Source organism: Coturnix japonica, unplaced genomic scaffold, assembly GCF_054131305.1.
Source record: "Coturnix japonica strain WE unplaced genomic scaffold, WE-NBRP24 Scf048, whole genome shotgun sequence".
Taxonomy (NCBI): domain Eukaryota; kingdom Metazoa; phylum Chordata; class Aves; order Galliformes; family Phasianidae; genus Coturnix; species Coturnix japonica.
Window position 1 is genome coordinate 425,331 of NW_028188951.1, and position 27,541 is coordinate 452,871.

A 27,541-nucleotide genomic window follows, 5' to 3' on the forward strand; every position below is an offset into this window, starting at 1 on the left:
AGAGCACTATAGGTGTATTTGAACAAATGCTCGTTTTGCTGTGCTGAAGAGACAGTCCCACCTACAGTCCCACTTTGGTGCCACCGCTGCCCTGTGGTGACGTCAGAAGCGCGGTGACAAGCTGACGTGTGGTGATGACATCACGCCGGAGGGCCGAGACCGCGCCTGGATTGGCTGAGCCTGCCCGCTCCCACTGCGGTCCTTCCCCGCTGCCCTGCCTTATATAGCGCCAGCTCTGTCCCGCCTGCAGCCTGCCATTGGCTGAGCATCTCGGTATGGGCTCGCGATTGGTCAGAGTTGCTGTCCGTCAGCGCGCTGAGGCCTGGCGCGGCCTGCGCGGAGCACCGGGAGGCCATTGTGGCTGTGGCGGCCCTGCGCGCCGGAGGAGCTGCAGGCGGCGGCGGAGGTGGCTGCGCGGCTCGCGAGCGCCGCGCCCCGTCCCGCTGGAGCCTGACCGGGAGAGAGACGGTGAGGGAGGCCGCGAGGAGGGCGGTGCGGGCGGCGGGGCCGGAGCCGGAGCTCCCCGATCTGAGCCGAGCCCCCCGGCCCTGTGCCGAGAGGACTCCCCGGCTCTTCCCGCGGGCCCCGCCCGCCCAGGCGCAGCCGGGGCTGGGCCGGGCTTCCCCGCGTGTCGCTGAGCCGGGCCCGGCCCTGCGGAGCGGGGAAGGAGGCAGAGGGGCCGAGCTGGGGGCCCCTTCCTTCTTGTCGGCCGTGCCGTGCCCCTCGCCCTTCCCGTGCCGCATCGCTGCCTGCCCTCAGCGCCCCGTGCCGGCCCTGGCAGCGCTCGGTGCTGGCGGGGCGGGGGCCGCGCTGTGCTGCTCCGCGACGGAAACCGCACGAGTGAAGGAATCCCGTGAGCTCGCTGGGCTCTACGGCTGCTCCGTGATTTCACAGCGCAATAATTGCACGGCACACACACGTTTGAACTTTTCCCCTCCGTCTCCCGGCCGAGGTGCAGCCAGTGTTTGCTTTCGGCGTTTGTTTAGCAGCTAAATGACAGCGGGGCTGGTGGCTGTCGGTGAGATCTGCTCACTAATAGCTTCGGCCGGTTAAAGACAGAGGTGCTTCTCAGAGAACTGAGTGGATAAAGCCAGTATTGGTTAATTTACGTTTGTAAAGGTGAATATTCAGTGTGGTTTCCCTGTCTTTTCATACTCCTTGTGTGTGTGCTCCGTGGGTTCTTTCTGTCTCCAGTGCAGTTTAGCCTGAAGTTCAGTTTCTTGATGTTCATCGTGATAACATTTCTGTATCCAAAACAGCGCAGGGAATGTTCCTAGCTGTTCCAACCTGTTTGCTTCAGAAGCTTTTGACGTGGAAAATATCCAGGGAATGGATCTGGTTAATAATAAGTTGCCATTTTAATAGGTGCCTTTTGCAGAGGTGACTGGTGCAGTGTGTACATACACTGTAGTGCAGTTGCTTCCAACCCCTAAATACTTCCTTGCTGCAGTTCTGTATGACAGCTGATACATTCATTGGGGGTAGGTTTGGTGTGTCTGTTTTCCTCTTTTTGATTGTTTTACTCTGCATGAACTGAGGCTGAACACACTTTTGTAAGCGCTTGTGATCTCTATGCATAGAGTAAAATCAGCTTTGTGCTTTTTAGTTTTTCTGGTTGTATGAGCGCATTATTAAAACAGACACAGAAACCTGCACCCAATTTATCTGCCTCTCATGCGTGCTCAAAAATAGGAAAATTATCTTGAAGCACCGTAATTGAGTGCCCTTACCAATATGCAGAAGTATGTTTGCTGACTGTCCCATGAATGAATGACTCCCATGTCTGGCACTGCTCCTGTCTGCTGCAGCTCGGAAGCCATGAATGAAAATGTGCATTTCCTACATGGAAGTAATGCCAACTTCTCAAAGGATTCCTGCATGGGAGATGTGTGGGATGCATTATGTACCTGCTAAGGGGAGCAATGAATCAGATGGTCTCGGGTAGCAGTGTAACAGTTGGGGTTTAATAAACTTACTTGTCAGATGTACTTTTCCCTGTTGAGAGATGGGCAACCTTATTCAGTGGGTTTAGTCCCCAAATAGACACTGAGACTTAAATTATGTCAATACTTACAGTCTTGTGGCATTTAGTTTTACATTAGTGTGTATGTCTGAAGTAACCTGAGTCCTAACCAAGCAGCGTGCAGCCCATAGCATAGGGCTCAGAGGGGGGCTTGGTGCTCAGCACAGTGAGCTCCAGAGGATGTCAGAATACATAGAGCTTGTGTGTTGTGATTCACAAATCCCTCTTTGGGTCTTATCTAAAGAGCTTATCCTAGTCTTTAAACTGTTTTTTCAAGTGATGACTTTGTACAGATGAGATTTCTTACAGTGAGGGTTCTTTGGTTCAGGATCACTTCCTTTTCCCTCTGCTTCTTTCTTTCAATGATCTTCATTAACCCATAAAGGAGTACCAGCATAGATCCCACATAACTAACAGGCCTAATTTGATTTCCAGAGTAATCCACGTCTGCATTGTTTTCCCCTCTTTAAGCCCTTTTCAGAGAGAGAATCTTGGCCTTTTCCTTAGTCTTGTCTTTCCAGCTGTGTCTGTGTTCCAGCATTTGGAGATATACAGAAAATACCAGGGCTGATCGGGGGTTGTTAATCAAAAACTGTGGTGCATCAGTGTCTATAGCTCTGGAATGGTAAAAGACAGGAAGAGTGGGTTCATTCCTTACTGTCTAATAGCAGCTAGAGATGACCAGATTGAGTATTTACTTGAGAGAGGCCCATATTCTAATTCCTGAAGCTGCTAGAAGCTGCTCATGTAGCCCTGTGCCCTTCCAGGATGTGCTTCTGGGTTGCTGTCGAGGCTCTTCTGCTTTGCACGGGCTCTCCACTGTTCTGTAGACTGGTGAAGAGGGAGAGAATAACTGCTCTCTCTTTAGCTACAAATGATGTAGCACAGCTGGGTGGTTAGGCCAGCTGCTTATAGGGGAGGTGATCTGCTTTCATTTCCTGTTTCGGGGAACTCTTGGCTTTGCAGTTTAGTCTGGGCTGTAATGGCATTACCTATTATGTTGCATGTGAAATTATGTGTGTCCACTACCTCAGTCTCAGGTGTAATTACCTACATCTAATTAATTACAGACAGATTTTAGTGTAGCACCAACATCTAGAGAGGGAGAGCCCATAACTTCCTTAGGGAATCTTGTCTAGCACTACACCTCTTCTACCTTTGCAAAGCAGGCTTTGTTTCTCCTTCTTCCCTTTCCTTCATATCTTCTAAAATGTCTAACCAGAATCTTTGTGCTAATCACCACATCCATTGTGTTCATACATTATTTCATTCCTCCTTTCTTTGGTCTTTGGTGCACTTCCTCCTCTAGTCTGTTTCTCATAAGTAACCCATTTAACGAGATGTCCTTTCCCCTTGCTCCTTGCTGCCCTCTGGACTCTCAGAAAGTCCAGTTGCAGCTTTGAGAGCAAGGCAGATGAGAGGCAAACTGCAGTGTAACTTCCTGAATGCAATTTCTTTTTGCCTGCTGTTTGTTTTTGCCTTCACTAAAGGGGATTGTTAACATTCAAACAAAGCAGTCCTTAATCATCGTAATGCATTTGGGATAAAACTAACTGTTACAGTGTGGCTGGGTCTTTCAAGCTGTAGTACCAACTCCCTTAATTCTTGTAGGACTCGAAGTACACTAACTGATGGCATAGATGTCAATGTGTATTAAAGACGGGAGGAAGGAGTGCGGTGGTGATAGCAGTACCTCAGGGTTACGGAAGTTGGCTGAGTGCTGGAGTCTCCTACGAGGAGGAGAGAGTTGTTGCCTGAGGGTGTTGTTTGCTTTCACAATTGTTTACTTAGCTGCTTTTTGTGTTGGGGCTTGGAATGAGATGTTTGCTTACAGCTGGGAAAGGTGTGGTTATTTGTTGTCTCATCTGCAGGGGTTTTTCATTAGCAGTAGTTGTAAGTGAAGCTGAAATAATGCTTATCTAATAGTATGCTATTAAAAAATTCATATGTGTTAAAATATGCATAATCTATCTTCCATCTTGTCTGCCTGGAATTACTCAGATTGAACATTTGTTTTCTTTTTTCTTTAAGATCTTGAAGCCTGTACCAGGTCCTTGAGAGAGAAAACTACATGACACTACACCATGAGTGACAGTAAATGCGATAGCCAGTTTTACAGTGTTCAAGTTGCAGATTCAACATTCACTGTACTAAAACGTTACCAGCAATTGAAGCCCATAGGATCAGGGGCACAGGGCATTGTTTGGTGAGTAATAAACATTTTATTTAAACATAAAAAGCTCTAAATGCGTAACAAAATATGAATGTGTTCCTGATAGGGGTGCCAGGGTGTCCAATATTATCAAAATCGATGAGCTTTGTTTCTTGCTACAGGGTTGTGAGGGACTAAATAGTTACTAAAATACCTGCCTGCAGTAGTTCGTGTGGGGAACTAGCTTTTGTTTTGATTTTAGGGGAAAAGTAATGTTTGGATAACATCATAAATGAAGAGGGTCAACACATTTCCTTCTCATTAACCACTTTATTTTTGTTTTAGTTCTCACCTTCCCCATGTAGTTATGCTATTACAGTGTAAGGTATGACAATGAGATGGTGAGAGATTCTGAGTTTTACTCGTTTCTTCATCATAGCCCCCTTTCTTCCCCCCCTTTTATTCCCAATCACTCCTGTCCATTTCTAGGAGCCACCAATGCAGTGCCTTGCCATTAAATGGCAGGACGAGGCAGATCAGTGTCATTGTCACTCCATGGATTAACCAGGAAGTGATGCTGTGAGGGGTTGGGCTGGCCATCTCTTCCTTGCTGTGTCACCTCAGCTATGTGTCCAGCCTCATCTGGCCCAGGACGTGAGAGTCATTAGTCTGATCCTGAACCGTAGTCTCTTGTATGGCACCACACCTCTGGGCCAGCTAAAGGTAAACAATTTCAAATGTTTTTTAGACTGCAGCGGTCTATTCTGCACCACTTACTGCCAGCCCTTGTTTTGTCGGGCAAAACTTATTGGGTAACAGCAGCACTTCTTATCGATGTTATTTTACAATTCCATACATGAGGGAGCAAACAGATATACTTATTAAGTCTGTAATATCAGACTTAATCAGAAACGCGTGGTGTGTTGCTCGTGCTTTAAGCCCAGTCTGCTGTTTCTGTCTGCCTATAAATTCTGCAGGATAAGAGGGATGACTCATATTGCAAGCAGCCCTTTATACAGCACCTGCCCATGACTTTCTGGCTTTTTTAAAACCTTAAAAAATGTTTTATACTTAGGAAAGGAGTGCTAACATGAAAAAATAAGTGAGATAAGAGCACCATATTTCATTCTTATTCAGTGGGTTGAGTGAGGAATGGGTAGGCGTGCTAGATCTTAGTACTGGTGTTTGGGTAAGCATTAGTGTGGTGCAAACATCTCTGGGTATAAATATTCTTGATGATATGCTTGTTCTAGATTGTATGTAAGGATTAAAGGTGGTTGTAGTTGCTTCTTTCATTGGAAGCAGTGCATTTCTGAATGACATGGCTTAAACAAGGCGTTGCTTCAAAACAGTTGGGGTAGTGCTAAGGTCAGTGTCTTGGGTGGAGAAAGGGATGATCTGATTTATTGACTTGTTTTGAGAAAACTTGATTTTTGGAACAACAGAATAAAACATTGCATAAATTCTTCATGTGAAACATCTGAACATTATGTCCAAGTTGAAGAAGGTGCAAAATCTAAATTTCTCTGTAAAAGTCCCTAAAATACCCAGGGGAAGTATGCAAAATCTAAGGGTACGTAGTGCAGAAATCTCACCATAGGATGAGTGCCATCCTGTCATTTTTGGCTAGGAAAATCTTACTGTTATTTGTGTGTTGCGTAAATGAAATACAAAATGAAAACTCTAGAAAATGAAAAAGGAACTTGCTTGTTTTATGTAGAGTTTGTGTATTTCATATACAAAGTGTGCTTCTATACGTGACTACTCACACTTATTATGTTCTAGCATGCTCAAAACCTTAGAATCTATTTATCAATGAGTAACTGCTTGCACAAAATGATTTTGTTGAAAGAATTTTTGTTTGAGGCTTGATATTGGTTTTTCCTTTCTTGCCCTGGATTTCAGATGTTTAAATAGTCAACCTGATTTTTCTGTCCCAACGAAGTTATTCTGTCCTTCAAGATAGCAAAACTGTGATCTTAGAAACTCATGTGAGTTTGTGCTGTCTATAACAGTTGCACTTGAAGAAAACAGTCAGGAGTTTGTTGCTGTTTGCAAACCTGTGTTTGGGCAGTGGGGAAAGAGTGAGTGAAGCAGAGCTGGTGAAGCAGGAATCCACAGCAGGAGCATGTTGCAGTTCAAGGCAAAAGTCCTTTGCCTGCAGAACTGGAGCACAATTTCTAGCTGTAATTTAGGTCAAGATGTTTATAAGTTCATTGGGCACGTGGCATCTTTACTCCTATTATTAAAAGCTGGCTCAAGATGCAAACTTTTAAAAGTGCTCTGAAGACTTTAATAGAATTCACTGTGATCAGGTTGGTGTTGCTTTCGGGTGGGAGGAGAGATGTGGAGGTTCTTCAGAGCTACCAAATACAGATTCTTTATGGAGACTCAATGTCAGTCACTGTCGTGTGGATAAGGAGAAAAAATAAAGGAAGGTAGAGGTGAAGTTGTTTGTATGTGCTGGGATGGAGTTGTGACACATACCTGGTTTTGCACATTGCAAAGGGATTTCTTCCCTGAACTGTCTGTCCCACTGTTGCAGTGGGCTTGCTGCTCATGACTGGGTTGAACAGCTGTTTATTGTGGACCCTGTTGGTTACTGGTTGTTTGCTAATACCAGGGTGCTGTTAAAGCCATTAATATACATAAAATTGTACATGAAATTTCTTCTTGATGAAATATTGGAAACACGAGAGCTTTCATCTTTCATGTCTGGTAGGAAAACAGTTTCTCACTGGTTCCCTTCCTCCCATTTTGTGTTTTGTTTTGAATAGTTAAATAAAAAAGCTTTAAATCTGAGAGTGATTGTATCACTGTGAGTAATAACTTGTGTGTGTCACAGAACTGAGTCGAAATGAAAACTAGCAAGCCTTTAATGAAAACAGTGTGGTGACTCAAATGTGGGCACTGAACTCCCAGATAACAGCACCTTGTGTGTGAACCCTGCCAGATGCTGGTGGTACCTTTTCCAGTAGGGAAGGCAGTGATTTGATGTTGGTAGACTGCATACGGTTTGAGTATTGCTGCTGGAGATGAGCTGCACCTCTTGTAATAGTGCTGTAATACGGTGGTCCTTCACATCTGGTGCTGTCTGTGTCCTGATGAGACAGGGAAGGAGCTCACAAAGTGGCAGCTTTGGAAAAGACATGAGTGAGAATTCTTTCCTACCAAATGAAAGTAGCATTACATGGAAATAATGTGGCAATCCTTATTTAAAGTTAGAGAGGTAATAGATTGGAACTCTGTGTTGTTCCTGGTATGCATTTGCAGGTATTTTGTCAAATTCCCTGTGTGTTAATAATGAGGAATATTCCAACCTTAGTCCTGTTCTGGATATACACGTAATTTAGCCTTAGATTCTTACTGTTTTTAAAGTGTTTGCACCTGTGCCTTCAACTACAGAGGGAAAGAACAACTGGAAAAACTACCAAATTAATGGTCATTTTCATTTTTAAGTTGCTGCGTTTCTCCCTGCAATGTGTAAATCTTCCATATTCATTTTTGTTCTTGCTAAAACCAGACAATTAATTTTCTGGGAAGCACTGAAATTGCTTTGAGTTGTAAACTATCCACATCCATATGAGAGCACTGACGCCTGCAGGGCAGATCAGTTGTTGTGATTGTTCTTTAGGAAAGATCAATGAATACTGCAAATGTTAAATGAATGTCAGTCAGCAACAGTGCCCAGAAGAGTTCCCAAGTGTACAGACTAAGCTGGAAATATACAGACAGCTGAAATATTACTTAAAAACGTGCTTAACATATTTTTAGATCTCTCAGTTTTGAACAGAAGTCTCAAGTCAGCAGATTCTGTCTTACTTGGGGGAGGGCACAGAAGGCTTTTCTTAAGAATTTTAGTGGCTTCTGCTCAGCCTGCCTTTGTTTTTTAAGGGATATTCGGGTTCTCTTTTAATGTGTTTTTTTCTAAATGTGAAATGAAGTTAGTGTAAGCAGCTTAGTTGGTATTTATTTCCTCAAATCTTCATTTCTTTCCTTGTTCCCATCTCCCCTCTTCCCTCGCCTCTCCCCCAAGCAGACTTCAACTTAAGCTGTTTGTCTTTGACAACTTGCAGTGCTGCGTTCGATACAGTCCTTGGAATAAACGTTGCTGTAAAGAAGTTGAGTCGTCCTTTTCAGAATCAAACCCACGCAAAGAGAGCTTACAGAGAGCTTGTTCTTTTAAAATGTGTCAATCACAAAAATGTAAGTCTGCCTTTGTGTTTCCCTCTCTCGTTCTCTCATATCTCAAAAGCTCAAGATTTGCTTTCTTGCAAATGTTTAACCAAAGTAGCAGAAAAAAAAAAAAATGGTGAGAGAAACCAGAAAAATTTGCAGTGGGTTTTACAATGTGAGGTTCAGCTCTCGGTTGAGCTGTTTGGAGGATGAAGTGCCCAGAACAGGAGGCTCTTGTTGCAGCATCACTATGGGTTTACCATCAGTGTGGACTTTAGAGATGGTTTTGCTGTGGTGCATCTGCCTTTTTACATCCAACTGCAGCAAGGCCTGTTTGGCAATGGGTTTGGTTGTGGGTTTGGCTCTTCTAGCTGCTCTGTAGTTATATTTCCTGAGTTTATGCAAGATTTTTATTAAATATAATGTTTGCCTGGTGGATTTGGAAGGTATATTGGTGCAGGTTGACCAGTAAACACAATTGAAATGCAGACATACCGTACATGCATACAAGGTCATCGAGCTTTCTACTTGATGTACTTGAACATACGAGTACAAGAATATAAGGATCACAATGTGTTGTATTGTGATGCCAATATAAACTGGGAACAGTGATGATGGTGAAAGTTTTGTACTCGAGTGTCAAAGTTCCCGGAGTCAAATAGTCTGAAATAAGCTTTTGGTGAAGCCCAGAAGTAGCAGAATAAAGGCAAGGTTGTAATTAAGGATGGCAACATAGTAATGGTAGCAGTTCTTTTAGAAACTATGTGTAACAATGTAAATTGAATGGGGCGTCACCTTTGCTCTTGTTTAATTAAAATTTCTTGCCCAGTACACGTTCTAAAATAAGAGATTATTGTTCATGCGGGGAAAAAGGAATACATTACAGGTACTGAAGAAGGATATGGGTGTTAAATAACGTAGAGGGGAAAAAAAAGCTTGTGCCCTATCTTAGTCCCTTCAGCACATGTGCTGCAGTTTTCAACTGTATCTGAAACAACAGTTCTTCAGTGTGAGTTAAGTGAAACCAACTAATGTTAAATTGTGTTTAGTCCTGGTTTGCAATTGGATTTGAATAATAATTTCTGTAGTGATTGGATTTTTACTTGAATTAAAGCTGAAACTTCTTTTTTCTTTATAGATAATTAGTTTATTAAATGTATTTACACCACAGAAGTCACTGGAAGAATTTCAGGATGTGTAAGTAGTAGATTTTTGTTTTAATTTTCCTGACAAATATTCAACTAAGCCATAGCAGTGTAGCTCTGCTATCCCACTGTCTTTGTGCTGAAAGTAGAGGGTAACTAAAGCCTAAGTCTGAGCTTTGGTCAGTCTTTCTTGGCACTTCTGAAATAAATTGAGAAATAAAGTTGTTTTGCTACTAACATCAAATGGAAGTGGGAAGTAGTTATTTGCCTCCTATCCATTTGTTTATCTATCTATGATACTTTGCTGATTTAACCTGCATCTGCTTTGTGTGCATTGTCTTCTTTTAAATGGGTCACTTATGGATAATAACTCGACAGCCAGATATAATGTGGGTGGTGATTCCAGTGATTGACTCTAATTTTGAAATGGTGTTAATGAATGATATTTCCTTAAAATCTTAAGCGTTCTTATTGTTCTTATGGTTTATGAATGTTTTCTTCTGCTTCAGATATTTGGTTATGGAGCTGATGGATGCCAACTTGTGCCAAGTTATTCATATGGAATTGGATCATGAAAGAATGTCTTATCTCCTTTACCAGATGCTATGTGGTATCAAACATCTCCACTCAGCTGGTATCATCCACAGAGTAGGTAGTATTAGATTGTTACTGATATTCTTTATGAATACAGATGTTCTTATGAACCTGAGGGTTAGGCAGGGAATTGCTGTTCTGTGTGTTTATAGTTCTTTTGTTCATACTATGACTGTACGTGGAGGTTTTCAGATTTGAAGATGAAGACCAATGCATTGTTAACAGATCTTAAAACAGATTAAATCAGTTCTGTGGATTTAAGTGATACTGAACTGATAAACTCAAAATATATGTGCAACTGTGTACCTTCCAAATTATTAAAGCATGAGTCTTTCCAATTTAATATTTGACTTTTACAAGTTATATTACCGAATGGTTGTTCAGAACTTTAAAGTCCTGAGCATACTTCATGCAACTGATTCTGGTTTTCTGCAGCTGCTCTTCGTATTTTCCATGACCAGTCATTCTGCTTGACAGTCATGCTTGGTTTTTTTTTGTTCCTCTCCTGTTCTTTTTTCCCCCTATTTCCAGGATACACCTTTTAAATCTCTTCTCCCTGGGAGTTGAAAAATTCGGCCAGCTTCGAGTCTAATGTGGTTTTTTTTTTCTTCACTTTCAATCCATAAACATAATGGAGAGCCTGTATAAATTGCAACAAATCTCTGCCTTGCTGAAAAATCTACTGTTGTTTATAGTTAACGTGTAAGAGACTGAAGGGGAGGGCTGGAATTCCGGCTGGACTCCACCTGACTTGTTGGCTGTGATTTGGAGCTAAGGGGGAGACAAAATGTTTGCTGAGAAATTTGAGCCTGTTGGAGCTAACAGAGCAGTTGGACAGAACTGATGCTGGTCAGACATGAAAATGGGACATTGGTGAAACCAAACTAACCAAACTGTGAATAGCCAAACAAAGGCAGGAAGTTTATTTAAATAGAGAGGCTAAAGTGGATTGTGTTGTGTTAGTCTGGGACCAGAGCAAAAAGGCCTGTCCAGACCTTGAGTGGAAACTCTGGATTAGATGAGAGATCGGATTTTGGAGAGAAGCCAGGCTAGGAAAGGGACAGAACTTGGATAGCTCAAAGGAATATGTCTGGGGATGACTTAAAAGGGTCTGTGACTAAACAGAGCTTGAAATAATGTATGTGACACCAACCTCTGTTATTAATAGATGAATATTGAAATCTGATATGCTTCACATGGCCCAGCATTATAACAAGATGAGATAACAAATTTCACTGCCAACTACTGTAAATAATTATTCAGTTATTTCAAGAGAAAAGTCTGTGAGGAAGATTAGAAACTGCAAGCAAGCTGATTCAATGCCATTCTGCAAAAATTGGTTGCTTTCCTATTTGCATGTTCCTGCCTCCCTTAAGAAAAGGAAGTTCTGCACCTGAAAGCATAATTCATGTGGTTGAAACTACATCAGTTACTTGAGCAGAGTCCAAATATGCATTTGTAATTCAAATTCTTGTGAATGCAAACGAATGTAAAAGTGCTGTCATGGGGTAAACTGGTGATGTTATTGACTTCGGGGGGGGGGGGGGGGGGGTGTATCATTCAGTGTGTAGATCCTTCCTTAACTGCAGTAATTTCTTATTAGGATTTGAAACCCAGCAACATAGTAGTAAAATCAGATTGTACACTCAAAATCCTTGATTTTGGACTGGCAAGAACGGCGTGTACTAATTTTATGATGACTCCATATGTAGTAACACGATATTACAGAGCGCCAGAGGTTATCCTTGGAATGGGATATAAAGAGAATGGTAAGTTATTGGAGTGATGCTTTAAATTGTTTGTCTAAAGCATATGTGTCTCCAAACATAATAGCTTTAAAAGGCTGGGACAGAGCTAATTTCCCTCTGCTGTGTCTATTCTTAATGCTAATCACATTACTGGAGATTATTAAAACATAAAAATAAAATGCACAATAAGTATTTTGTGGAGAATAAGAGTTTTCTACCGTATCCATATCTCCATTTAGCATGTTCTGTTCCTGCTTCCCTGCTGTCTTACCTTTTCCTTTGTTGTCCTATTGCATTTTTCTTTATCCTACCTATATACCAATCTATGAGAAACCTATGCTGCATGATGTTTTAGAAAACCAACTAACCGATGATCAGTGTGTAAAATAATAAACCTTTTTATCATTGTGATTTTTACTGTGAAGCATATTCTAAGTCTGTCCCCCCAGCGTCTGTGATGACTTCATTAAAGATCTATTTCAGATTCTCCCATAAACCATGTAGTTTATTCCCCTAAATCTATATAAATAGCACTTAAAGAGGCTGGGTGTTGTACTATATTTACAAAGGCTTTATATATTGAACATTCAGCCAACAAAACTACTGGCAAGGAAACTGTCCTTGACCCACATTACTGTTTTACTTGCTGGTATTTACTGGCTGTGAAGTAACATTCTGCCTCCTCTGGTCTTCTAACCTAGTACATCTTTTCGGTTATTCACTGGGGCTTGGGGATACTTTAGCTGTGTGATACAAGGGACTTGCAGGACCTTGCTGAGCCACTGAAAAATGTACACTGATGCATGTGGCAGTTGTTCTACTGCAAGTGCTCACGTGGATGAGAACGTCTATGGAGGCAGTTCTGGATGAGACAAAAATACTTATCTGCACAACTATAAATAAAGAGTGTGAATTTACAAATTAATAATTGTGATACTTAAAAAACCTCTTTAATCTTTTGTCCTTGTTACACCTAACATATGATAGTGGATATCTGGTCTGTTGGGTGCATTATGGCAGAAATGGTCCTCCATAAAGTCCTGTTCCCAGGAAGAGATTGTATCCTTCTGCACGGTCGTTTCAGAAGTGTAAATGCTGATAATATTTTACAAAGTGCTGAAAACAAAATGTAGCAACAGTTTAATTAGTTGGCGTTGAAATGATTGAAGATTCTTGTTAGCAGTTTGGTTTTCCACATTGTTGTGTTTTACCGTAGATGCTAGATGTCTTCATTTTGTTTGTTTGTTTGTTTTCCTCACTTTTGTTCATGATACTTCATAATTTGATCATTTCATTTTTACTTTCAGTTGATATCTGGTCAGTTGGTTGCATCATGGGAGAATTGGTGAAAGGTTGTGTGATATTCCAAGGCACTGATCGTATCCTTCCCTAGTCATCCTTGAACCACTTCCACCAGGAACATACTTTGATCTGTATAAAAGCTTAAAGCACTGTTCTCAACCATGTTTTAGTAGATCTGCTGTAAGCTATGAAATTAGTGTCATTGACCAAATTGTTGAGCTTCCTATTTTATTTTCTTAGCAGACTATATTTATTGTAATCTGTACTGATTGAATCTGTAGAATTTATACTAACAGCTTAAGCTTTTCTATCTTTAATAGAATGCTGGTAGGTTAAGGGAAAAAAAAAAAAGCATTACCTGTTTTTTCTTACTGTTGTTCTTAGTAGATAAGTATTAGAAGCAGAAATCTACTAAGTTAGCTTTTACTGTGCATGGGTTTGGCTTCCTATTTGGTTCAACTTACTTTTTAATGTACGAGTTTTTTCAGTTTCAACCAGGTTTTTTTCTCACTCGTTAGGATGCTGCTGTCCAATGAGTGCTAATTGCAAGTACACTGCATGAAATCTCTTTTTCTTACTATTATTATTTAATAGAAAAACAATTTCTTAAAATTTTTGTTATCATTTTATGAAAACTTTATTTTGGACTTACTTTTTCTATAAGATTATCCTTCTTTCCCTTTTCCCTCCAGTATTTTTGACCCAAGTTCATCTTCACAGAGTTGTATTTTGTTACGTGATAGAAACTGTGAGCACCTTTCTGTATTAGAAGTAAAAATCTTTATGCCCTCGTGCCCTTAGACTTGGGAAATCTCAACAACGTATTACTGGATCAGAGAGAAGCATTTGCACTTTGTGAGGTGGATAGAAGTAATTATTTAATCAAATACATATTCTTCAAATAATTGTATGTGTTTAAAAGGATTTCCTAGAAAAATGAATAAAAACTCGTTATCAAACTCCAGTTAAAGGAAAACTTGGGTTTAAACCAATTTCATCCTTTATAAAAAATAGTCTTGCATATTAGTAGTGTTCCAGGGCAAGATATTCCAAATTGGTCAGTAAGTAAATAGAATGCAGAAGATACAATTAAACTGGGCTGTAAGGCACCCAAAACCAAAGGACGTGTGGTCCAAGCTTTTGAAATAATATGTTGTATAATATTTCTGCTTGTCAGCAAGGAGAAGCTGGGCCCACCACTTAGAATACCAAGTATGTGCTCCTATGATCTTTTCATAGCTATATGTCTTGTAGAGGCTATTTTAAATTCAAAGTTTCATGACACTAATTAATCTTCAGCAGTTGATCGTTTATCAGTTAGTTGCATAAATGATTGTTAAATAAGTCTGTTTTCTACCTTTCTTCCTTTCTATATTGTTTTACCTTTTAAAGCCTTCAGACCAACCTAACACAATTCTTCATATATGTTATGTGTCCTTCATCTGCATGTCAGCATGGGCTGTTTTGGTTTGTTCATGAAAAAGGAGGGAAATTTTGTTTGTATTCATATATGCAAGTTACCATTTGTAGCTCACTGGAGGTCGCTGAAGCTCCACCAGTCCATATTTCAAAGAGTCTGCCCCTCTATCTTATCAAAATGCATAACTGTGCTTAGGGTTTTTTCCTTCTGAGTCTTTCAGTTCCCTTTAATGTGTGATACTGACAGATAAGTCATGTTGGCTTATGCAGTTATCAGTTTGGTCTGGAATAATTGTCATTTTCTTCTAGCTGCAGCCACAAGTCTGTTTTGACTACAGGGGTTAAGGGGGATGGATGCTGCTACACACAGCCTTGGGATTTTTTAATTAAGTTTTGATATGTCTTTAGCGTTTTGGTATTTTGATCAGGGAACAAAGCCTAATGATGTGCCTGTGGTTGTCTTCAGGAGAAACTGCTCTCGGATCCAGTTGTTTGTACGTTGCTGTATGGTCAGCAGGGATTTCTTGGAGTGTTGCAACAGAGCCCTGCTTGGGCTGAGATGCTCTGCACCGTCAGGGTGGAGGATGGGCTGAACCTGCTCCTGGCCATAGCCTGAGCTGAGAAGCTGGCAGTTGCTGTTGAACTAGAGATGAAAAACGTAGAAAAAACACCCAGCGTAGATACTGGAGATGAAGTAATGGAAAGCCTAGAGGCACCAGAGAATGTTTTCAGTGCTCTTCTGTGCAGGAGGTAAAGGAAACTGCCTGACTGATGGAAAAAGCATGAGAGCATAGTCATGATTTCTTGGGAAAAGTCATGCTTTATTATTAATTGATTATAATAAGGACTCTGTTTTCAACATTTTCTCCCAGAGTCTCACAAAGCAGACAGGCACTCTGCTATGGACTGAATGATTCTGGGTTACTTTTGAGATTGGGGTCATTAGTTGAACAGAAAGGGTAATTTTGTCTGCAGACTGCAAGGTTATTGGAGGGACGCTGCATGCTTTGCATCAGCATTAAGGTTTTCTCCTGATTGAGTTTCTGATTATGGGCATTGCTTATTTCATATCCAACCTATGCTGGAGAAAATATTTTGTCAGGTTTTTTTCCCCACATTTTTATTACTGGAGTGGAATAGATCCCCCACCTTCAAGCCACCATAGAATGCCCTTGAATTTGGCTAGCTGCCACTCTAATCATCAACCCCTTCTTGAATCTGGATTGGTGGACTTCTTGCACAAATTACTTTTCCAACAAAATTTCCTGGCGCGTGTCAAAATTTGCTTTGTATGTGCTCTGTTTCAGCATGAGAGTTAATAATACTGACTTCTTAATTCTTATTTTAATATTGTGTTTCCATTGGAATGTATTGAATAAGCAGATACCACTTTCAATCTTTGCATCTGAAGTCTAAAGCTTTAGCAGGAAGGATATTTCTGGATGTATTTTTGGCATGCTAACAAAAGTAAGTGCTTCTTAAATGATAGTCTGTGTTAACTACAATTCAAAGTGCAGTGGATGTGTCTTGTTAAGAAACTGGTGTAAGAATCAATAGTTTGAAAGAAAAGATTTTGAGTTCAGATACGTTTGCGAGGTTTGTGGTTGCACTGCTAGAACTGCACATTCCTCATCAGGAAAAATGGGAAGTGTTGAACTGAATAAATTTACTGTATTAGCATTGTTGATACTGTAGAAATATGTAAAAGAAATACCACGTTTTATGTATTCTTTTATGTATTCTTTTATGTATTTTTACATCTGGTACAGTTAGATGTACGTCAGGTCATTCACTAGCAGCCTTTGTGTTTCTTTCTTTTCTGTCCCCATAGTTGTTATGTTATGGGTGTAATTAAAGAACAAACCTTCGTTTTGACTCTCCCAAAGCCATGTTTTCAGAACTGGCCAGTAGGTACCAATTCACTGCAGATATTTAATCCTGATGAGTTGTGCACCATTTCTGGTCTGTCCCTATCCTACAAAACTGATATTTTAGATTTTTGCCAGCGTAGCTTTTTCCACAGCAGTTCTAGAATGTTGTTGATGTTAGATTGGAGTTCTTGTTTTATTATTAGTTCAGGCTTTCAGCTTTTCAGATTTCTGCAAGTGATGTTTTTGTGTAGCGCAGACTTCAAATTCTGCAGCTGATTTTCCTAAAGATGTGGTGCAGATATTGATCAATGGAATAAAGTAATTGAACAACTAGGAACGCCCTCAGCAGAATTCATGAAGAAACTACAGCCTACAGTGAGGAATTATGTAGAAAACAGGCCAAAATATCCAGGTATTAAATTTGAAGAGCTCTTCCCAGACTGGATATTTCCATCAGAATCTGACCGTGACAAGTTAAAAAGTAAGACAGATTTTTTTTTTTCTTCTTCTGAAGGTGTTAATTTAAAATGTTTGCAATACATTTAATTAAACAAAACAACAACTAATTTAGAATATCTGTATTGCGGTGGGTGTTGACATAAGTTCCATACCTGCTGTTTTTTTTCCACATATGACAGATTCTGATTTTTTAATATTAGCTCAGAAATACGGAGATATTTCACTGTTCTCTTTAATTCACTTCATTTGAATGTCTTGAATAATGTTTGTGGCTGAAATGTTTCTGAAAGTAGCACTTGTTAGAGTTATTTATGTTTTTCTGGTTCATATGGGAATGTAATTCATGTCAGCTGCTTTAGATAAATGACCAAGAAGTTGAAAAAATCAGTCCTATGGGCAGACACGAGGTTTTATACAAAATAGGCTACAGCAACTTATTTTATTATACAGCATTTGTAGTTCAGACAAAAAAAAGAACTGCCAGTCAAATGGTGCTGCCATTTACTATGCACTTCAAAATGTGGCTTATGAGCAGTAGTTGATGACAAACTGTGACCTGTGCAGCGACGTAACTGTTCAGAATTGAGATTGGTTTATGTCAGCTGCAGGGTTTATATTTTGGATTACAGTAAAATAACATTGACATTAGAGGACTGTGACCTCCTTTTGAAAGAAATCTGCTGTCGCGCTGCCTGTCCTGGCAGTGCAGCCTAATGCTGCTGGGTACTGAGCGAGACGTGCAGCTCGAGTCCTACTCTGCTGACTTAAAAACAGTGCTCAGTGAGACCTATTTAACTCTGCGGGATTAGAAATTAAGTATTCGCATGTCACCAACAAATGGAACTTGTTGGGAGGCACTGAAGCTCAAGAGATCTGTTTGTGTATGCTTTGTCAGATGTTTAAAATCTACAGCTCCTTATGTGTATGTTCTTTTTCATTTTTGCTTTCTAGCCAGTCAAGCTAGAGATTTATTATCAAAAATGCTTGTAGTAGATCCAGACAAGAGAATTTCCGTTGATGAGGCCTTACGTCACCCTTATATTACTGTCTGGTATGATCCAGCTGAAGCAGAAGCTGTAAGTTTGCATTTAAAATAAATTTTAAGATATCAGTTCAACAGTTTTAAGAATAACTTTAGTTTGGATCCAAGTGTGTGCTTTGAACTCGTGTTTTGGTTAGTGAGATGCACGTAAGCATTCAGGTTCATGTTTGAGGTGGAACCACCTGAAGAGCTGTGGGTGGAGTGGAATTGATGCTGTTTTGAAAGTGATTATTGGTAGCTCCCTTTGTGGAAAGTGTTGCCTGCAGGGTGGTGATGTGCTGTATTATGGGTAGTGGGCTTCATCTGAGGCCCTGCCAAACCTTACAAAAGTTCATTTTCAGTTGATGCTTTTAAGAAGCATTTCGGTGGGAGGTAGAATCTAAAGCCTGGAGATGTGAAATGAATGTAAATTGGAGATTTACATTCCAGGGAATAGACTGCCAGAGGGAGGTAACAATTGGCTGAGAAAGCCATCATTTTTAGTTTTGCCTGCAACGTAACATGTAAACTTAATTTTCTTTGTAGCCTCCACCTCAAATTTATGATGCACAGCTGGAAGAGAGAGAACATGCAATTGAAGAATGGAAAGGTAAAAAGGGAGCATGAGCAATGACGTAACTTGTACTGTGAGCTGTGTGTTCCTGTTGCGCGTGTGCTGGATTGTGTAACTGACTGGATCTTATTCAAAATGTGCAGTACTGCTTATGGTGATGTGAAAATACATTGATAATGGAAAAATGTGCTGTTTGGAGGAAATATTCGTGCGTGTATGTATGATCCGCTGTAGTAAATCCTTTCCTCTAGAAGAGTTGAGGGTGAGCCATCCTGCGTGTACCATACCATCGAGAACTGAAACAAGTAATGGAGCTTTGTTACATTTAGAAGTCTGTGATATTTTATTCAGGTGCTGTGTCCTAAATCTGTCCTGACCCATATAGTGGTACTTACAGATGGACCTGTCACTATTTAATTGTACCATTACACATTTATAAATAGTGCTTAAATCCCTTGTGATCTTAATGATGTTTTTTCTGTCTCTTCTCTTATTCCTCCTACGTTATAAGAATTAATATACAAAGAAGTAATGGATTGGGAAGAAAGAAGCAAGAATGGTGTGGTAAAAGATCAGCCCTCAGGTTAGTCATCGTTTCAGTAGTTCTATAATGTTATGCTGCTTAGAGTGATCTGTTGGACTAAAAGGAATGAAAAAAGTCCTACTCAGTACAGGTAGGTGAAAGTTCTGTTGTTACAGATAAAGATTCTGGTCAGCCTTTGGAGATCCGTGGGCAGTAATTTTTCATTGTTATGAAATGAGTTGTATGAAAGCAAGTCTTAAGTGCTGGATATCCAACACACTGAACTCTCTTCTCCATGGAAGGCTCCTTCATCTGAAACCACTGATGCCATGTTACATCAGCTGTTGTGCAGATGTATGTTATGCTCAATGCTTTTTCTTGGCTTTGAATGAATGTGCACCTTTCAAACGCTATTAGAGCTTTTTATTTTAAGACAGCTAATAGCATGAAGTATTTTTGCCTGTAGTTGAATCCTTAATGTTTGCTGCTTTTCTTTTGGTTCAACAATTGGAATGTTGTGCTGCAGGTTTTAAGTGTTGAGAAGCTTAATGCGTGCATTTCTACTGTTTAATGATTTGTCTGTTTTCTAAGTATTTCTCTGAGGAAAATGATGTGCTCAGAACGTAGAAGTGTGGTTATTTGTGCTTGCGATATTGTCTTGCCTCAGATTTTATTATGTTTGGTTTACTTAGCACAGATGCAGCAGTGAATAGCAACACCAGTCCTTCCCAGTCATCATCTATCAATGACATTTCATCCATGTCAACAGAGCAAACATTGGCTTCAGATACAGACAGCAGCCTCGATGCCTTGACAGGACCCCTTGAAGGATGCCGATGATCAGCCAGGATTGCAGACTTATCTTTGGAAAAGAACTTTTGCTTCCATTGGGCCTGAATTGCTTGTAAGTTAATGGAACAAAGTAGAAAAACTCCATGTTCTGCATGTTCTGCTAAAGTAATGCCTGTTTTTATGTTTACTCAGTTGTTATGGAACTGCCTGCTTAATGTTGTAGAATGAAAGCAAATCAATGTCTAAGGAGCAAAAAAACAAAAAAAGTTTAGACACTATTACAGGCTTTTCTTTGTTTCAGCCTATTTCAGGTGAGCAGTTATAATAGACTTCTAGCCAATAACTTCTCTTGAGTGAGTTCATGCATCTTCAGTCCTAACTGGCAGGCTTTTGTGACATCAATGGTTGTTTACATTTTAGTACAGTATTGCTCATTTGTAAGTTTTTTGAATGTACAATGTCTATGAAGTTTGTTTTGATGTGTGACTATGACAGTGTGCATTATTTAACAACCGGAGTGTTGTGTGTAAGTGTTAACTCGCATGTTGAACACTCTCAGTCCTGTGTTTAAAGGGCAGTTACTTTTCCATATAGCACTTTTGTGAGCCCTTTCCATCTTCACTTCCCAATGGTTCTATCTTCTTGTAGAAGAGGAGAACACAGTGTTCAAAGAGTATAGCCATACCCTCATATTTCATCAATGAATATCTGACGCTTTCCTAGTTATTTGAACGTGGGTGGAAGATACAGTGGCTTAGTTCAATCTTGAAGGATGGGTGACTTTTTGTGAAGCTGTGCCTGTTTAAAAGAGGGCAGAGCGCTAAAATGTTTTGTATTTTTTTTAGCTCGTGATACCGATCCTTTAACTGAAACAGAAAAGGAAATTACATATGTGATGCTCTTCATTCAGTGACAGGTGAATTGGAGAGACTTGCAGTCTAAGTGGCCTGAAAAAGAGCTGCATGAACGTTTTCCATTTTTTTAAATGGGTCCATTCTATTTAGTGAGTAATTAAAAAAAACAAAGATATAGTAGCTTTGAGTCATTTGTCAATTAATTATTTACTGAACAGAACTTAGCTGTAGTTCCAAATTAAGAAATCCTCTCTATTTTTACTGGGAGAGGAAAACATAATATATTTAATATGTACGTTTTCTAAATGCGGTGTCAGAGGAGAGGAGATTGTTTCTGTTTCAACACACGCTTCTCAATGCAGTTTTTAGGGCTGTGTAACACAAACACCAGCTGCGCAATCTGTTACATCCTTAGAGAATATTTGTGGTGGAGTAGGGCTTAAATCAGCAGGTACTGCACACCTGTGAATGTGTGCGCATCCCTTCAGAGCAGCACACAGCTGTGTGAAGTGCTGCTAAAGGATCTCATGCGTGGGAACGTTTGAGATAAACCTGTATGACTGTGACAGCAACAGAGTTGTGCAAAGCAAGGTAAAACACCACTTTCTTAAGGGCACTGTATTCAGCTGATGATCCAGATACTGCTGACTTGAATATATGCAGAGAACTTACAGAATGTGCTGGTGCAGCCAGCTGCATTATGGAGATGTGGAATACACTCCTGTAGAAGAGAACTGACCCTTGTTTCTGACCTTAAGATTTGAAAGCAGCAGTTTTATCTAATGCAAGCATTGCTTTCATGTTACAAACTGTACCCATATGGTTTTAAATAGCTTAATTTGGTGTAGCAAAATTACTGAGATTTTGCTGTCCCAGAGAAGAAAAATGCAATGCAGTGCTATTATGTTGACTTCAGAATGTTCATCTGGAATTATGACTTCTTTTTCTAAAGAAATCTGGAGTTGTAGGACATTGAGGGCTTGGGTTTTTAGCTGTTTGGTCTAAAACCTGTTTCTTTGGATACTGACGGTATATATGGACTATGTATAGTGCATTTTTGTCACTGACAAAAAAAAAATGATCTGAAATAGCTTTTATTGTATAGCCATACAGTACAGGTTGCTGTTCTTTTGTATTTTTTTAATCACTGTTATATGTGTAAGTTAAAATTATTAAAGACACCTATTCAAAATTGCCATTAGTGATTTCAGGCTAGCTGTGGTTTTGTTCCCTTCCTCTTCAGCCCATCAAAAGCTGTAACCACTATGGAATGAAACTAAAAACAAGCAAAAAAAACCACAATCCAAAACAACAGAGAAACTAACAGTTGAATTTCAGAAGTTAGCTGTGCTTTATTGATTGTCTCTAGTGATGTTTTCAGAAGTTACCAGTGACGTAACGGTGTTAAGCCAGTACTTCTTTATAAAGGGATGGCTTTCCTGACGATACAAGTTTAGCACACAAAAATAGCATCCTCTGAGCAATCTCACATTGGTCATCCGTAGATTCTGCCTTCCTTTTTTAGAAGGCTGTCTGAAGTCTTTGAAGAGTGGTAGAATGCAGCATTGTATACATTTCATGTTACGCTTGATGAAAAAGCTTTTTTGTCTGTATGAACATAAGGGACAAAGATCTCCAGCAGTTCATTAATCTCCTGCTGAAACAGCTGCAGAGCAAATCTGTCCCATTTACCTGCCTGGTAACTGACTACGGCTCTTCCTACTTTACACCAGAGCCCTCTGTAGAAGTCACTGCTGTGCATTTTGGTATTCTTGATTCACTATGGCAGTAATCTTCTGGACTTTATTATTCAAGATTCATTTTTAGCATTTCCAACTGAAGTTGCACTGTACTGCATTCATCATTTTAACCTCTACTTTTTCAGAAGGTTTAATGCAACGAAGATTTTTCATGTCGTTTAGGTACCCGATGGCCTCCAGGTCTCTTCCAACCCAAAATGCTCTGTCATTCGAGTAGCTTTTTAATGTTGTTTCTTGGTTTTGAACACAGAACTGCCCTATCTGCATGATGTGAACTGATATCTGACCTTCTCATGCTATATACTGTTATCTCACACATTGTTTTGAACAAAATAAGCCCTGGGACTGAGCTTCCTTGTGAATATTCCTATAGGAAAAGCTGTCCCATACCTTATGTTCTTAATGGCTTCTCGCTGCCGCATACTTCAAAGCTTCTAAATTCTACCAAAATATCATTGCTTATGGAGTATGCTTGGGATTACAAGTCTGTGAGTACTGTGGATTTTGATTTTGGTGTAATTGAAAACAAGCAGCTCAGAACCCGAATAAACATCCATTTCTCAGAGAAGGCAGATAAGCAGATTATATTCAGCAAAACACATGCAGAATAGATGCATGATGTAGTTCCCATGCTGTCCCTGTGTGCACATAGAGACTGTACATGCACTGCATGCAGGCTTTACATGTGGTTGTGTTCCTGGCTGCAGGCTAAGTTTGGTCCCATATCTGTGTAAGGGTTGTGGATGCTGTGAGATCCCATCGCTGGTGGAAAACCAAATGCCCATGTAACTTCACAGGGGTTTGAAAGTATAGAGAGTTTGGTGTGCAATATAATCACTTTTATTCCTAATACTAAAATCATGTATGTAAAGTGATGCGATTGACCTTATTTTTTTTGCACTTTGGCATTTATAAATATTTATGTGTATTTAAAGATTAAGGATGTGTGTATGCATATGCGTATATATAATAGAAACCTGCTCAGTTTTGTAAACACGAATGTTACCTTTCTGTATGAGAGACTCTGTTTAGTGTTAACACTACTGCAGTGAACAATAAGCAATTTATGACCTACAACTGAAAAGAAGTGGTGGTCAACATAGATGCAATCTGTAATCTTAACTGCTCACCTGAAGAGAAAATAAGAGTATCTATGGCTCTATGGCTGTTAATCAGATTCTTTACCAGAAACCTTGATAGATGTATGAACACTGAGTAGCTGACTGGCATTGCAGAAATGGAGTATATTTTAAAGGTTTATCTGTGCTCATATCATTTTTCCTCAATAAAATCCCAAACCAAACAAACCCCAAAACCCTTAGAAAGAGAAACCTGGCATTTTGAAACCTGTAAGTGCGCTTTGAGGAAATGGTATGGTATGACAAGTTGCATTTGTTCTAATTGAAAATGCCAAAAACACAAGAAGCAAATGTTAAAACGAGGGCTTTGTCTGCACAGAGCATACACAACAAGCAAGTCCGACTGGAACCAGTGTTTGCAAACAGCTTTTGGGGCTTTGTGTCCTTTCCTGAAAGGGTTTGCATTGTAAAAAGAATGAAAATGAAACCCAACCTAAACTTATAATTAACTGATTTGTTGGTAAGTTTCAAAGCCTGTTCAGGACTAGAGGGCTTTTGTCTCTTTAAGTTCTGACAGAGTATATATATATGTTTATTCAAAATTAAGTGGGAGGGGAAAAAAAAATAGTAATACCATATGTTTTATTTTTCTGTACTAAAGGAAGGACCTCAAATGCTAAATTGCAGTGCTGGATTGGTTTCTGTTTGGCTTAAAATTACAGTTTGACAAATGAAGTAAGATTTGGACATTCAGAATCAAAGTGAGCTGCTGAGCCTCCCAGAAGGGAACACTGCTTTGGGCAGCAGTGCAGTCCCCTCGGTCAGTGTGTGCTGGAATTGAGCTGCTGAGGTGCAGACAAATCTTTCCTGAGCACAGTGCTGGTTCTGAACATGGGCTCAGTTTTGTGTGGAGCATTTCATTTGAGTTGTGACTCTTGAAATGGCAGTACGGGAGCGCAGGGGTCACTGCTAAACAGCCTTTGTCTGTGTGTTCCATGTACGTCACATGGATTCTATCAGGGCTTGATGCTAAACTTAGTGATGCTGTATGCTGGGAGCCAAATTCTTTCCTGGGATGCGCACAGTGTATTTCCTGCTCAAAACTGGTTTTGCTCTGGGGATATGTGCACCCAGATCCAGAATTTGGACTGAAGTTCCTGTAGGTGAATCCAGTCACTTTGCTTTGCCGCTGTGTCTTCAATGTCTTTTTTTAACATGTTCAAAGTATGACAGAGAAAAAAAATATATTCTGGCTCATATATCTTAGATTGGCTATTACATGAGTAATAGTGGTGTTCTTATAGCTTATCACACAGCTTACCAAATCACTTTTAATTTTGCTGCATGCTGACATGTCTGGAGCTAAACTGATGGTTTACTTAAGCCATCTTCTCTCATGTTAGTGTTGGAGGAAAGTGAAGAGATCATCGTTTCTGTTTGCTTTAAAAAATGGCTATTTTTGTAGCTTGAATTTCAGTTGTTGGTTTTCAACCCCACAGCTTTGCTTTGTGGATGGAAATTTACCCAGGTCCGCTATTTCAAAGAATATATGTAGAGCAAGTCCAGTATACAATTAAGATAATAAAATAGTCTTCTGCAGTTTGTTACTGAAAATATGGCAAATTATTTTGGTCCGAGTATTCAAAAGAAAGTAGAGAATATACGTGAAGTTTATACACCTTGATGCTGCTGCTTATTTTTTGAGAAGGTGCTTGCAGTTTTGCACAACAGAAATCAGCTTTGTTAATTGTTGGGTTTGAAGCACTTTAGGGTTCTTCTCAATAAAACCAGTATACGGCGTGAGAAAGAATGACATATAAAATATTTGATATGTTTCAATCTGGTTGCCATTGTGATAGATTTGATCAGCGCTTTCCTTTAAATGTAAACCTGTTCTCAGAGATGTAATATTTGAGATTTTTTTTTTTTTTATGGGCTCAAATTTAACACGTAGGAAGAGATCATTTGAGAAACATCTCCCTGCATAAATAAATGCATGTAGGGTGACTTCAACAGCAGCATGACTACCCAGGCATCTGTTGTATAAAGTATGGCATAGTCTTTATTTCTAGCTCTGTGTAACTGGCTAGCTATGGGCACTAGGATTTTTCCTTAAAGCAAAAATTTTCTATTACCATTTGGCTCTTAATCCAGATGCATATACAGTGTGTGAGGCAACAACATCTGCTTCCATTGGGACTCCACCATGATAGATGCTCTATGGATGCCATAGCAGGAGAGTCCCCACAGCAGCACAGTGCTCTGTGATGTGCCTGCCCATGTGTGAGCCCCTGTGTGCATTCCCCAGGCTGTGTCTTTTCATCGTAATTTCTAGGATAACAAAAGCAGAGCAGAAAGCAATCAGGTAAGAGCCATGTTTGTTTGTTAGCGATAGCGAAGCTGGGTTAGTGCCTGTAACACACGCTATGGATTTATCTGCTAATGGGGAATCACTGTTCTGAAGAGCCGTGTGTGTCTCTAGCTTTTTTTTCTATCAATTCAGATGCTTAAATTGGTGCTAATTTTTTAAAGGAAAACGTAACAGATTGTTAGCAATGAATTTGTCTGGTTTTGATACCTATATTTTTCTTAAATGTTGGCAAACCAAACTTTGTAAAATGACTGACGTGCATTTTCACCTTCATCGGGTTTCCAAATTTTTCCTAAAGTCAAGTGTTTAAAATTCCGTGGTAGAGTTTGCTTCTTTAGAGCGATTGTTTCAAGTGTTTTATACACCAATTAAATGGACGTGATTAGAAAAGATAGCAGCACATAGCTATAATCCTGTTAGTTTGGTTCTGGGGCATCGCGGGTCCCACAGCTGGTTCCAGTAGTGTTGTGTATCCAAATTCCTCCAGCAGGGCAGATCAGAGATCCTTGTGTGCAGGTACCCAGTACAACGAAACCTTCTTGGGTCCTTAAGATAACGTAGATTATATGATTTTTTGTAATGTTTTTTTTTTCAATCTATTTTAAAGAGAAATGGAACAAATGGAAATAATGAACTGTTTTTTGTAGAAATTCAAACCTTAATTCCAGGGAATGTATTGCAGCAGAACACATGCAATGAAAGGGAATGCTGGGCTCCTTGAGTGACCTGTTAGGAAACCTGACATTACCAATGATTGAACCTCCCCCAGCAGCCCAGGCTCTCTGTTTTGTGAGAACTCTCTTGGCAATGCCTCCAGGCTGTACCTCCCCTCCAAACACTCTGTCCATCCCCTTTGGGCCCTCATTGCAGCCCCTTTCCCAACCGTCACGGAGTAGCATCAAGCCCTGTCACCTGTCACAGTGTTCTGATTTTATCGCCTTAATATTCCTTATGATATGCTGTGTAATTTCACAAGAAAGATGTACTTTGGAGTCTGACGATATAAACACGTGGCCTCTTTTTGCCTATGGCAGGCTTTGATTGTCGTATCTCGTTCTCGACACTTGTGCAATAGGAACACGTTCCCTTTGGTGCAGTGACTATTCTGTCTGATGCTGGACTTTGTTTTCAGGATGACGGGGGGTATTTTTGTTGGACGGACAGCAGTCATGCTTCCTCGGTCGGTTTTTTCTTTCAGATTCTTTTTTTAAGGCAACCAGAATTCACGAGGAGAGCTGCCAATAACTAGTTCTGAAGTGCTAGTTAAAGCCTTGTTCTGAAGCTTTTCTTCTCCAGAAATCTTACCCTAAAACAGTACTAAAGCCACTGTAAAACGACAAATAAATATGTATACCGAAGCAATTGGAGGCGTCTGTTTTATTTACTGTAGCTGTTCTCTCTCTTGATTTTTTTGTGTTGAAATGAAATGTTTTATCTAACCGAGGGAATGTGTTCTTATTTATCTTAAAACAGCATGTTTCGTTTACCACTTTAGTTTTAATTCCCCCTAAAAAAGAAGTCTCAAGTATGAAAAATAAATGAATAACAGCTTTCTGAGGCTGCTGGGAGCTGCTTTCTGCCGAGGAACAGAAACGTTTGGGCACACAAACAGCTCTTGGTTTTACTGCCAAGTAAGGAGTGTGTTTTCAAGTTTGTTTCTCTAAATTGCAGAGCCCTT

At 40.0% G+C, this 27,541-nt stretch overlaps 1 protein-coding gene across 9 annotated transcripts; it reads left to right on the forward strand.

The window, feature by feature from the left end:
- Positions 1-314: 314 nt before the first annotated feature.
- Positions 315-27,225, forward strand: MAPK9 (mitogen-activated protein kinase 9). 9 transcript variants are annotated; one of them, XM_085532113.1, is made up of 12 exons: positions 315-468; positions 4,055-4,229; positions 8,252-8,381; positions 9,490-9,548; positions 10,006-10,144; positions 11,694-11,859; positions 12,826-12,897; positions 16,729-16,911; positions 17,841-17,965; positions 18,457-18,520; positions 18,996-19,067; positions 19,700-27,225. In XM_085532113.1, the coding sequence occupies exons 2-12, from the start codon at positions 4,108-4,110 to the stop codon at positions 19,714-19,716; spliced, it is 1,149 nt and encodes a 382-aa protein (XP_085388239.1). In that variant the 5' UTR covers positions 315-468; positions 4,055-4,107; the 3' UTR covers positions 19,717-27,225. The 9 variants fall into 9 exon arrangements, with proteins under 9 accessions (XP_085388239.1, XP_085388238.1, XP_015731242.1 ...); XM_085532112.1 differs by having other exon boundaries at positions 19,777-27,225; XM_015875756.3 differs by lacking the exon at positions 12,826-12,897 and adding an exon at positions 13,146-13,217 and having other exon boundaries at positions 19,705-27,225.
- The last annotated feature ends 316 nt before the right edge of the window (positions 27,226-27,541 follow it).

Bases quoted from the DNA above. Each gene is read 5' to 3' on its own strand.
- MAPK9 (XM_015875756.3), top strand. From the start codon at position 4,108: ATGAGTGACAGTAAATGCGATAGCCAGTTTTACAGTGTTCAAGTTGCA. The intron at 9,549-10,005 runs GTAAGTAGTAGA...CTTCTGCTTCAG, and splicing joins CTGGAAGAATTTCAGGATGT to ATATTTGGTTATGGAGCTGA. The intron at 18,521-18,995 runs GTAAAAAGGGAG...CTACGTTATAAG, and splicing joins TGCAATTGAAGAATGGAAAG to AATTAATATACAAAGAAGTA.